Genomic DNA, 14170 nt, shown 5'->3' with positions numbered 1-14170 from the left:
AGAAAATGAGGTAAAGAAGTTAACTGATATTGACAAATGAAACCGTATTGTAAAGTGTTATCTTTTTAAATGAATGATCCAAAAAAGAAAGATTAAGGATGATTGTTTTATTGTGAGTGTTGGACATGAACAGCAGAGGGCACTGCAATACCAACGCACACACATACTACATGCATTTCTTTTTAAGGAAAAGTAGTCAGTTATTTATCTTACATTTTTATTTGAGGTTTGTCTAATTAATTTTATCTAGTTTTATCTTGCATTACTTTATATCTATATTTCAATAGCGTAAAACATAAATGGGAAATTAAATGTAATCTCCAGAGTGGGGTTTCTTTGTGACCCATATACTTTTAATAGGCACATGGACCATAAAATATCAACTACTAAAGAAAATTAGAGTGAATTTATTTAATTTGCTGAAAATGATCTAATTTGTACAGCCTTTGTTTGGGCCTGTATCAAATGTGCTATGAAGCTGTTATGAGTTATACAGGTCTTTTTTTGGTGTTCTGGGTGGTCTGTTACTGGCTCAAAAACCCACTGCCAAGTCTCTGTGATATTCATGTGAGGTTTATTGCTCATTTTATCATTAACGAGGCAAAAAAAAATAGCACATCTCTTTAACAAGCTTCATGATCTCTTTAGCACATAAACAAATACAACCATAGTTTATAAATATTTTATTATTATTTCTTTGTTTTTTTATTGTGGTAATGACAATTGGGAATATATTGAAGCTTATTTTTTTGGCCACAGAATAACGCTCTTTGTTTGCAACTTTTTATCTTGTCTTGTTCTGACTTTTTTCCCCAGAATTTTGAGAACTTGCAATTCTGAAAACAAAACAGAATTGTGTGAGAGAGTTTTATTCTTTGGTGGATTCCCAATTCTCTTTTCTTTTTTTTTCCTCTCCACTTTCTCTCACGATTGCAAGTTTATATCTCACAGTTCAGAGAAAAATCTGTTAATAAAGTTGTGAGAAGTCGCAATTACATGTTTTATTTTTAATTTACATTTTTGTCCCCCCCCTCCCCCCTCACAATTCTGAGTTTAAAACTCGCAGTTCAGAAATTTTTTTCTCTGAGTTGCAAGGAAAAGGTCAGAGTTGTGAGAGAAAATGTCGCAATTACGCTTTTTTTTTCCATAGCTAAAAACATTTTCCATAGATATGCATACATATACAGATATTTAATGTATCATGAAAATGATGTCAAAGTGCAACCAAAAAGGGGAAAACATTTTTTGTTTACATAATTTTATATAAATAATATGATACATGATAGCTGAACATGTACAAATATATGTCCAACCTGTTGGTTACCTTTTTCATTCAGTTTGGGACATAGTGTAGTTATTCATCTTTATAAACCTGCCTATATCTCAGCCAACAGACTGGAGTTTCATCTGTACTGTACTATTCTAAGAGCAGTCCAATTCCATCATCATTCCAAGCACAGAAATCAGCTTTTACTCCAGTTTTACTCCAGAGATATAAAGAACTGCAGCAGCAGCCTCTGGTCTTGAATTTTTCCTTCCCTGTGACACAAAACATTCTCTCTCCGCTTTTGCATTTGGTAGCTTGAGAATTGGTCAGTGGCTGAGAAATATCTGACTTCAAAGTGACCTGTGAAATGTATCTTTTAGGTGCAAATTCCCCAAACGGCTCCACTTTTGTCATTATCATTCTTTTCAGCTCAAACACGTCTTTTCTATGCAAATTCACTCCATCAACAGGTCTTTCTTGGTCAATTCCGTCTTTTAACTTTGCTGTTTTGACATTTGTATAGAAATCCATGCATGTGCAACATGACTGATGCTGTGGGAAACATGCATTCAATTTAGAAAATATACTTTATTAAACTGTGAAATTGAGATGTTTTTAAGTTTCCAAAAGAGTACACTACTGAATATTGATTTTCTAATAATAGGTTTATGTGCATGCATATGAAGCTTGTATACTTCCTTTGAAACCTTTGAAAAGTTAATGCGATTTTATCATTGACGGGGCATAAAACACTTTTGTGTGAGGAACAGAAAAATAGCTTAAAGTCAGCATGAAACAGAAGTTGCGATTAGTCATTTTTTTTTTTCCATTTTGTGACATATCCGAGTGGAACAGCTTCTGGAACAAGAACAAATGTAGGGCGGGGCTTCATTTGGTCTATGGGGAATTGTTTGGATGGTTGTGGTTTGCTATTGGTCGATCTCATGGACTGACCGGTTGCTCCGCCCTCATTATGAGAGAAGAGAAGGGAAGGGGAAGTTATTTTCATTAAAGATTAAGAGGCATATGATTAAAAAAAAAGTAATCAATTATAATAAATACTCCAATATTCCAGTATTTATAATTTCATGGTGAGTTTAAGCTTCATGTCAATTGTCTCACTCACATTTGTGTTTAGATTTAAAATTAGTACATATGAATCTTAATGAAAAGGGCTTTGGTTTTGATTTATGTTGTAGCTGGAAGTATGGGAAAAAAGTTTTTTTTTTTATTTATTTTTTTTAAATGCTCTTTTTGTGTGCCACGAATAAAATAACAGCATACGGGTTTGGAACAACATGAGGGTGAATAAACAATGACGGTTTTAATTTTTGGGTGAAATATTGGCTTACACTTTATTTTACGGTGTCCGTGTTACACTGTAATCGTACATTTAAGTAACGAGTAATACTAATTAACTACAAACTAGGGTTTGGTTTAGGGTTAGTATTAACGTGTAACAAGGACACTGTAAATAAAGTGTTACCAAATATTGCTTAAATGTGTTTATAATAATTGTTTACGCTATTAATATTGCTTCTTTTCACCAAATGAAATCTGTGCCAGGTGACACAGTATGAATTTGGTTTGTACATTGTCATTATTATTACCATTAGTGCGAAACACCATGTTTAGTCACAGTTGGCTTGTTAAAAATAATAAAGGGGCAAAGTGAACTGATCATTAGAGGTTCACTCAATTTCACGGCACAAAGGACTTTTAAAATCAGATTTTGCTCGTAAAATGGAGATGGAGACTCTTATATAGAAATTCTTTGAAGACTCTTATTCCAAGAAGTCATCATGGTTATGAAACCACAACCAGGAGCTCATTAACGTATGACTGCCTTTATATATACATCGATGCCTGTGTGGCAGTTCAGCGACCCGTCCCAATGTAACCGTGTGAACCACTCCTCTTTTCACATCTGATGAAGTTAGCCTATCGTAATGTCATTTACATACAGATGTCTTAAAGGGATCATGAGCTGCATATTTTTATGTTTCCTGAGGTGCACTTATAATGTTAGTATGATTTTTTACATAAAAAAAATCATAATTTATAAATGAAAGGCCCTGATTTTAGCCCTCTGATTTGAACACTGTTTGAAGGGGTGCTGAGACTTCAGTGAAAACGCCCACTGCTGTGATTGGCTAACGTCTTTGCATATGAAATAAGTATTACATGTGGAACTCTCTCAAAAACTTTTACTACATTTTTACTAGGGCTGGGTAAAAAATATTGATTTCTCGATTTTAATCGATTCTCACTTTTATAAAACTATTGATTCTTAAATCCAAAGAATCGATTAATCATCCTGTTTTCAGGTAATGAATGAAATAAACATTGTAGCGTGCCTCCCATCCAATAAATCGCAATAATCTTTTGTGCTTTATTACTATTGATGTGAAACAAAGTCTCAGATTTCAAATTGCGTCTATTTTTTTAACGAAATTCAAAAACATAAATACCGTTTTGGCGCTGTGGCGCGAGATCGCTCTGCCGCAGCTCAGCTCAAGAGAACAGCGCGGAGCGCACATGAACGGATCTTCTCTTCCGCCTTAATACCAGCAACAGCGCAAAATAAACATGAATGAGCTTCTGAAAGTGTGTTAAAAGATACAGGACAACTTACTGAAATCGTATCATGTCACATAGAATAGCTCAATCAGTGTTTCAACGGCCATCTCGTCCATACTTTGAGCTTCAAAACTGCTCATCAGAATCCTTTGGGTGACGTCACGGACACTACGTCCATATTTTTTTTACAGTCTATGGTTTCAACTGCAGAAAGATGTAAGTAAAACGGCTTGTAAACAATGTCATGTAACATCACATTTACTTTAGAAAAACCATATCCAGTGTCCATAAACTCGTTAGTCAGCTAGAAAAATTAACTCTAGAGGAGCATTTTGCTGATGATACATGATAGAACAAATGTAGGGCGGGGCTTCATTTGGTCTATGGGGAATTGTTTGGATGGTTGTGGTTTGCTATTGGTCGATCTCATGGACTGACCGGTTGCTCCGCCCTCATTATGAGAGAAGAGAAGGGAAGGGGAAGTTATTTTCATTAAAGATTAAGAGGCATATGATTAAAAAAAAAGTAATCAATTATAATAAATACTCCAATATTCCAGTATTTATAATTTCATGGTGAGTTTAAGCTTCATGTCAATTGTCTCACTCACATTTGTGTTTAGATTTAAAATTAGTACATATGAATCTTAATGAAAAGGGCTTTGGTTTTGATTTATGTTGTAGCTGGAAGTATGGGAAAAAAGTTTTTTTTTTTTTTTTTTTTTTTTAAATGCTCTTTTTGTGTGCCACGAATAAAATAACAGCATACGGGTTTGGAACAACATGAGGGTGAATAAACAATGACGGTTTTAATTTTTGGGTGAAATATTGGCTTACACTTTATTTTACGGTGTCCGTGTTACACTGTAATCGTACATTTAAGTAACGAGTAATACTAATTAACTACAAACTAGGGTTTGGTTTAGGGTTAGTATTAACGTGTAACAAGGACACTGTAAATAAAGTGTTACCAAATATTGCTTAAATGTGTTTATAATAATTGTTTACGCTATTAATATTGCTTCTTTTCACCAAATGAAATCTGTGCCAGGTGACACAGTATGAATTTGGTTTGTACATTGTCATTATTATTACCATTAGTGCGAAACACCATGTTTAGTCACAGTTGGCTTGTTAAAAATAATAAAGGGGCAAAGTGAACTGATCATTAGAGGTTCACTCAATTTCACGGCACAAAGGACTTTTAAAATCAGATTTTGCTCGTAAAATGGAGATGGAGACTCTTATATAGAAATTCTTTGAAGACTCTTATTCCAAGAAGTCATCATGGTTATGAAACCACAACCAGGAGCTCATTAACGTATGACTGCCTTTATATATACATCGATGCCTGTGTGGCAGTTCAGCGACCCGTCCCAATGTAACCGTGTGAACCACTCCTCTTTTCACATCTGATGAAGTTAGCCTATCGTAATGTCATTTACATACAGATGTCTTAAAGGGATCATGAGCTGCATATTTTTATGTTTCCTGAGGTGCACTTATAATGTTAGTATGATTTTTTACATAAAAAAAATCATAATTTATAAATGAAAGGCCCTGATTTTAGCCCTCTGATTTGAACACTGTTTGAAGGGGTGCTGAGACTTCAGTGAAAACGCCCACTGCTGTGATTGGCTAACGTCTTTGCATATGAAATAAGTATTACATGTGGAACTCTCTCAAAAACTTTTACTACATTTTTACTAGGGCTGGGTAAAAAATATTGATTTCTCGATTTTAATCGATTCTCACTTTTATAAAACTATTGATTCTTAAATCCAAAGAATCGATTAATCATCCTGTTTTCAGGTAATGAATGAAATAAACATTGTAGCGTGCCTCCCATCCAATAAATCGCAATAATCTTTTGTGCTTTATTACTATTGATGTGAAACAAAGTCTCAGATTTCAAATTGCGTCTATTTTTTTAACGAAATTCAAAAACATAAATACCGTTTTGGCGCTGTGGCGCGAGATCGCTCTGCCGCAGCTCAGCTCAAGAGAACAGCGCGGAGCGCACATGAACGGATCTTCTCTTCCGCCTTAATACCAGCAACAGCGCAAAATAAACATGAATGAGCTTCTGAAAGTGTGTTAAAAGATACAGGACAACTTACTGAAATCGTATCATGTCACATAGAATAGCTCAATCAGTGTTTCAACGGCCATCTCGTCCATACTTTGAGCTTCAAAACTGCTCATCAGAATCCTTTGGGTGACGTCACGGACACTACGTCCATATTTTTTTTACAGTCTATGGTTTCAACTGCAGAAAGATGCAAGTAAAACGGCTTGTAAACAATGTCATGTAACATCACATTTACTTTAGAAAAACCATATCCAGTGTCCATAAACTCGTTAGTCAGCTAGAAAAATTAACTCTAGAGGAGCATTTTGCTAATTATATGCACCACATTAACTTACATAGGATATTCATTGTCATTTTTAATGTTCTTCAATATTTAATGCATGTGTGTACGAATAAATCTGGCAAGTTTTTATGACAGCCACCATTTAAATGTTTATATTTCAAAAAACGAATTGGAGTAGAATTATGATTATGTAATTTTTAAGTTAATATTATAACTTTATTATTATAAAAAACAAACATAATTTAGTGTCATTTAAGTGTTTGTATTCAAATCAGTTAATTTTTACCTTCAATATTAGTAGGCTAATGTAGTATCAACTGACTCCCATAGTTTACAACATTAGTTCAGAAATTTGTTTTACTTGAGAAAATGTTCCATGTATTGTGCCTGATACATTACCAAAATAATCGATATTGAATTGACTCGAAACGAATCGAAAATCGAATCGAATCGAAAGCTTGTGAATCGAAATCGAATTGAATTGTGAAATTTGTGTCAATACCCAGCCCTAATTTTTACTATTACAGCTGTCGATAACTGTGAAAAGTGTTTCAGCATTATATTTAGATCTATAGCATTATTTTGGGGATAGACATTTTTATTTTTTAGTCCAGTGATCCACTGGTTGCTCTTCTCCCCTCGTCATCTCACTAACACACCAGTGGGCGGGGCCAAAGATGCGATGATTCAGAAGTTGATCTGATTCCGCAGCGGTGGTCTTTATGCCCTAATTTGACAAAATCTGAAACTAGTCGTCTTCAGAGCTTGGTTTCAATAAAAGCTGTTTTTGGACTGGGGAAGTTTTGAGTTCTGAAACTTACAATATGTTTTTAAAGTACAATGACTACATTTTTCAGTTCATGACCCCTTTAATTGTACAGTAGCAAAAATGATGACTAAACCTTTAGATTGGCATTTTTAAACATTGACGTCAATAGCTGCTTTTCACCGTCGGGCTAATCACTCCATTCCGTGCCGATTCATCCCAGCCGGTGTGGATATAGTTTTGTTTTCCACTGTGGGACTGATAACGGAGCTTTTTGGAATGTAATACAAAGGCGTCAGTCATTGCCTTGTTACCGCATGAGTTTACAGATGGTATGAGATGTAAATAGTAACTGCGTTATGGAGGATGATCAGATATTTTTCTGTTTTAAACTTGTGTTTGCTTTGCTGAAATAGCGAGCTTGGCCAGCTACAGAGAAACTGGTAGCCAGGCAACAGACAAGTGACTAATCCTGAGTGGAGATATCACTACACCCATTCAACCAGCACGGTCATTTTTGGGGTGGTTTTCATTTAGTGTATGTGCTTATCCACTGAAAAACATGTGGGTTTATTTTGACACTTTGGCCAATGCCGATTTATTTCTCAATGGCTGAATAATCAACTTGGCCTATTAATACTACTACAGAATAATAATACAAAAAAACCTAAGCAAACACCACTAGTAATACTTCAGTGAGCTCTCAGAAGTGTAAGGACACAGATTCATTGCGTCATACGAACTCTACCAGCGGGCTTCAGCATGGTTAGCCAACCGTGATGAGAATTCTGGGCCGAGAACGGTTGTTTGTAATCGTGCCTTGCTTAATCAAGCTCAAGTGGATATAAAACTAGAACCATTACTTACCGTTCTTGGAACCATTTGGCCCGTGGAAAAGTGTCCATTGACACCAAAGTGTTACTTTTTTTTGGTGTAAGGCACCTTGAATAACGTAAAGGACTTAAAGGGGTAGTTCATCGACAAATGAAAATTCTGTTATTAATTACTCACCATCATGTCAGACCTTCGTTCATCTTCGGAACACAAATTAATATATTTTTAATGAAATGGGAGAGCTCTCTGACCCCTCCATAGACAACAATTTAATGACCACCTTCAAGGCCCAGAAAGGTAGTAAAAACATCGTTAAAATATTCCATGTGACTACAGTGGATCAACCTTAATTATATGAAACGTTGAGAATACTTCTTGTTGCCAAAAAATTATCAAAGATAACGACTTTATTCAACAATTTCTTCACGTCTGTGTCAGTCTCCTACACTGTCGATGTAGTAAATACAGTCCATCGCTTCCGAATTACGTCAGAGCTACCCCAGAACGCTGGCTTACCATTGGCCGATGCCGTTCACGTGAGAACTACATTGTGTGCCATCACAAACAAGCGTTGTGTTCTCGACACTTCATAAAATTTAGATTGTCCCACTGTAGTCACATGGGCTACTTTAATGATGTTTTTACTACCTTTCTGGGCCTTGAAAGTGGTAATTAAATTGCTGTCTATGGAGAGGTCAGAGAGCTCTCAGATTTCATTAAAAATATCTTAATTTGTGTTCCGAAGAACAAAGGTTTTACGGGTTTGGAACAACATGAGGGTGAGTAATTAATGACAGAATTTTCCTTTTTGGATGAGCTAACCCTTTAAGAATATAGTTCCTCCAAATGCAAGTGATGAGCAAAAGGCTAACAGTGAAAATAGACATGAATCTCGCATTAACTGCTTAAATCTTTTTGTTTTTTTCTGTCTGTAGATATTTGTTGGGGAGATCTCCATGTATATCATGAAGTCCACTAGAGAAGCCCTAATAGCCCAGGAGAAAACCATTGTGACTGGAGAGTGCTGCTACCTAAACCCTCTCATCCGCAGAATCATTCGGTTCATTGGTGAGTCTTCTGTTTCCATTAGAGCTGAACATTTCAGCTCAGTATTGTTTGGTACCAATATGGATTTTTCAGTGGGCACAATTGATGGCACCATGGTGAGATAATGCATACTTGGAATTTTTACTAATGCAATGACACGGATTTCTCATAAATAAAGGCAAAACTAAATTAAATGTTTTTTTTTTTATTATGGTTTTAGGGGACAATTGCTGTAAATTTCTTGTAATAAAAAAAAGGTATATTGATCATTTATTAAAAATGATAAACATGTTAATGATAAACAAAAAACATTAGTCTGCAGTTTGCTTATTGAATGTTAAGCATTATTCAAATATATTATTGAATGGCTATAATTACTCCTTTTATTCTTAACATTTGAAAAAAAAATCTATTTGAAAAAGTTATTGGTAATATACTGTAGCGTTGAGAGTATTTAGTAAAAATATGCAGTTTAACAAATATCATTTAAAATATATGTTGAGAACACTCTGGGTAAATATACTTATGATTAAAAATCATAACCCTAAACTAAATTTTTCTGAGATTTTAACAGTTATGCGTGTTAAAAATCATAGAAGATGTTACCATCCGTTAGTTTTAACAGTATGAGAAAACTAGTTAATTTTAAGCTTTTTTGTGCTATTTTCGTCTCCCGGGTTTAAATTTGTCTTTGTGTCAATGTCACAGGATATACATAGTTGATGACTCGACTAGTGTTGTCAACAATTTTGATATTTCAATGTCAAAATTCCCGTCTTGGCGAGTATTCAGATAAACACAGTCAGTTTTGGAATAATTCAGAAAGATAACGCATTTTGTGCAACAGTGTATTGGATCCATGCATAAACTCTTAAGCCGATACTTAGTTTTTTTACGCCTACTCAAACGTATACACAGTCGAACGCACAGCCTTGCAAAGTAAACTTATTTTGCCTTGTATGCGTACTAAGCCGTTCGACACATGCAGTTTTGAGCAATATCTCGCCACAAGTTACAACCCATGTAAATGATGGCAAAAATGCAGACATCCCAACCTGAAAAAAGTCATTTCAGGGAGGTATCCCGAAGACCTGGTCTCGCATGCGAGCTCTTGCTCGCTCTAGATTGCGGGAGAATTTAACTAATTAGCGGACATCAGGGAGCCGCTATCAATATGCGGGAGACTCCCGGAGCTTCCGGGAGACTTGGGATGTCTGAAAATGTAAATGCGCATGTGCAAAAATTGTTTACAAAATTCCGCATTCAGTACGTTTGTACTCTTCTGATGACGAAATTCGCTGACCCTCGCGTACACGTTAAAAGTGAAGTATACTTCGGCCTTTAAAGTGACAGCAGCACAATATGCCTGCTGTTGTCTGTCATGTTAATCAAAGAACAAAAGGCAGAGAAAATAATTTGCTGCTCTTGACTGAATAACTTTTGTAACTTTTTAATTGTAAGCATTAATCTGTATTTCATTTTTACAATGATTACTTACATTTTTGTAGTATTTCTTACCTGAAAACTACTGTTAGATCCACCTGAAAAACTTAAAGCCATTTATTGTCTCTTTATTTTATTGTATTTATTTGTGCTATCATTTGCAGTTTGTTTTAATTCTTATTTTATTACTGACTTTTTTTACGAGTTAAAATTTGTTGTAAATTTAGTCAGAGTGTAAAATTAAGCCTCCCTGTGCTGTGTAAGCTATGGCAACAACATTACAAAATAATAATATAAATATTTGAATGGTGTATATTTGGCCGGTGGTATTGAAAATGGTGCCGAATATCTGTATTTTTTAAGGTATCGTATCGAACTTGGAAATTCCAGTATGGTGACAACACTAGACTCAATGGTGTCTCATAATTATTCATGAGACTGCATGTCCTTATTCTATGAGAAGACGCCTCGCTTAATTATTCATGAGAGCATGCATTGATTTCCTCTAACAGATGCCTCAAACAGTGAGACTGCATACAGAAAGTGAGAGATGCATTAAGGAAGCAAAATATGTTTTTGTAAGTTTCTGCATCACATAAGTTCTTTTCAGTAGGTCCTGAGTCTTCGACACCAACATGATTCATCCACACTGTGAGTGTAACCAGTCTTTACAACCCTATAACCAATCAAACTGCTTATAAAACCACCACAAAATAAGTCTCAAAATGTATTAAAGATGCAACAGCGCGTTCATATACATTTCCGATGCATTGCTGAGTACAAATGCGACTGGCTGTGAGTTTATTGGTGCATTAAATTATAGCTGTCATAGGATATGTATTTGACATTTTGGCCAATGCAGATGATTTCTTAATGGCTGATTAATCAACTTGGCTCATTAATAAAAATAAAAATACCTAAGCAAACACCATTAGTAATACTATAGTGAGCTCTCAGAAGTAAAAGTGTGACCCATATCCAATAAATCTTTGACTTTGTTTGGTGGTATGTTTACCTGGAGATTTTAAAGTAAAAGTTTTAAAGTATAACTGCTGAGCTGTGGCTGTTTTATTGATTAGGAACAGACAGAACACACAACACTACCTCCAAAACACAATCAATTTTAAATGTTTTCTACAGACATAATGATAGACACAATCAACAAAACTTTCCATGAAAACTTCCCACTCACAGTATTTCTTTTATGCATTCATATTTTATTTTAGAGCACATTTCCAAGTGCTTGATGTAAAATGAAATTAAAAGAATGGGGAGCACTTGATTTAATGGATGTGATGCATAATGTAGTGGAGACTCTGGTAATGGTGTCTTCTGAGGCTTGGGATTGCAGTGATATGGACCATTGTATTGCAGCCTTTTCACAATACTGAACACAATATTGAGCAATTTGGGGCTGGAGAGAATCCCAGCTCTCTTTTGTCTTTCTTTCTCCAGTGGTTGTCTTGTTTTCAGTAGCTCAAGCTATAGGAACCCTTAACTTTCAGAGGCACCAATCGAGTTCCCTCCAAGATACACAGTGAATTTCACAGTGACCACAGCCACAGCCTGGCGTACTGCTCGCAGGCTAGTACGTTACAAGCACCTCCTGACCATCTGATAATTAAAAAAATGTTCGACTAGTGTCCACTAAATTTCCAAATCATACTCAACCACATCACATAGACTAGATCTATGAATATTATTATAGCCCAGTGACTGCAACCCTGCAGCATGCACATACACTGACACACACAAATACACTCTCTAGTTGTGAAAGGAATGTCTGCGCTGTTCTCCACTTTGCTCCAAATCGTTTGCAGACTTGTCTTTTTATTTTCTTTCTTTTTCTATCTGAAGCTATAGCCGCAACATTGAAAGCTGCATTCTCCATGTTTAGTGCGAAAGCTCACATGAACGGCTCAGAGTAGAAAGTCACTTGTTGTTTTTATAAATATTTTAATAAAAATTAAAAAATACATGTTTTAATTTTAACCATATAAATCTCAGTTGTGCAGCACTTTGCTTGACAAAAAAGGTCAATTAAATGAATGTCTTATGTCTTCATTTGATTACCAGAAAATACATAACAGATAATTTCTGGGAAATCTTTTAATAGAAATTAAATTAAAAAGAAAAAATAATAATATGGTTGTTTTTATTAATTAAATTAAGTACCTAGTAGCCTACTATTTACTAGTAAATATTACAGTAATCAAACATCACAGACAATGGGATAGCGACCAGGGCAGCTCTAGCATAATGTCAATAACACTTTTATAAATGACTTGCAGGTTCTTTACCGTTATTTATGTAAACATCCCAAAAGTACTGAAAAAATGAACTGTTGGGTACCGGTACCGAATTTCAGGTACCGATACCGGTTAAAATGTGAACGGTACCCAACCCTAGTGGCTAGACACTTGTAGCACACTGCAAGTAAGCTAGAGCGATATTAGGCATGGTAAAACATGGTACTCGTGGTAAATCAAGAAAACGAGATTCAAACAATAAGACCAAACGTGTTGAGCTATATAACAATGATTCGTTTTCTGTCTATATATGTATCCAAACAGTTGTTCCCTCGTCTAATAAAACATATAATATATTAAAGAGTCTCTGGTGTTTCTATGGTTTCTACAAAATAAAACCGTAACTCGAGGGTAACGCAGGTATGATGTCATTGATAGGCAACGCACGGACATGGTCCTTGTCCTAGTAAAAAAGGCTTATTTTTCTGGATTTAAACATTTTTGGAAGCATCTGGGATAATGTAAGTGCACAAGCCAACAAAATATATAACACAGTTCTAGTGGTTTTTGGATATTTGAATCCAAAAATCTTACATATTGTGCCTTTAATGATTCCTTTGTGTGCATTTTAATATGACTTTAAACCATCCAAGCACAAGAAGACCTGCATGCTGTTTTCTGCACTGCACACAAATCCAAAACGCGTGCTTTTAATGTGATTTTCTGTGCTGCGCACACATCCAAAATGTTCTACGCGCAGAAAGCTGCCTCTCATACTGAATAGTGCGTGATACTGAATTCTGAGTTCTCTTCCGAGTCTTTTTGTCTTGACCGGACAAATGCACACAAAAATTTCAAAATATCCCCGTAAACAGTTCAAAAACAATGTTCAGTTGTATTTGTGCGAATGCTAATTTGTTTATTTGTTCTTTTTCAATTACTGAGTGGTTACTTGTATTTAATAATGCTTGAAATCTATATTAGTTAAGCTAGTTGTTTTTGCTATGGTATTTTCAAACCATAGGCAAAAGTTCCTTGTGTAAGTGTTCTTTAGCCTGTTGATTTTTGTGCATGGTATTTAGCTACAATGAAATGTTTTGCAATAAGACTTAAAACTTAGATATCATTCACTATCCACTATATTATATGAATCGTCATACACGATTCACTATATCATTATCCACTTTTTTTTTACCTTATTGGAATCGAAATTAGCAATCGGTAAGAATCGGAAGCGATAAAATTCAAACGATACCCAACCCTAAACAGGATCACATGAGGGTAACAGGGAATCACATGACGTGAACCAGGAAATACAAAAGTACAAGACATGACATGATAAACATGAATTGAAAACATGAACCAAAAATCTAAACAGACATGACAACATGTTGGTTGACATTTTATTCCTTGCAAGATCACAAAATCAGCTGGAAAAAGTCAGACTGAGAGAATATGCATAACTAAAGGACATCATAATTACATGCATAAGATATTAAGTTTAGTAGAGTAGAGTTGTTTGTGCCAAATGGTGTATGCAAATGTAGCTTTTGCTCTAGTGGGCTTTCGTAATTACTTCTGGATGAAGATAAAAAATAACATTGTTCCAT

General features: G+C 35.1%; 1 protein-coding gene across 1 annotated transcript in view; it reads left to right on the top strand.

The window, feature by feature from the left end:
* plppr1 (phospholipid phosphatase related 1) overlaps window positions 1–14170 on the top strand; it is a 94717-nt gene that overhangs the window by 71883 nt on the left and 8664 nt on the right. Inside the window, exon 4 of the mRNA XM_079804486.1 lies at window positions 8757–8889. Coding sequence (XP_079660612.1) covers window positions 8757–8889 — 133 coding nt within the window. The remainder of the gene's footprint in view (window positions 1–8756; window positions 8890–14170) is intronic.

The sequence above is a fragment of the Gobio gobio genome (genome assembly GCF_949357685.1).
Source record: "Gobio gobio genome assembly, chromosome: 22".
In the NCBI taxonomy this organism is placed as follows: Eukaryota; Metazoa; Chordata; class Actinopteri; order Cypriniformes; family Gobionidae; genus Gobio; species Gobio gobio.
The sequence above is the reverse complement of the archived record's forward strand: the minus strand, read 5'-3'. Positions and strand labels throughout refer to the sequence as shown.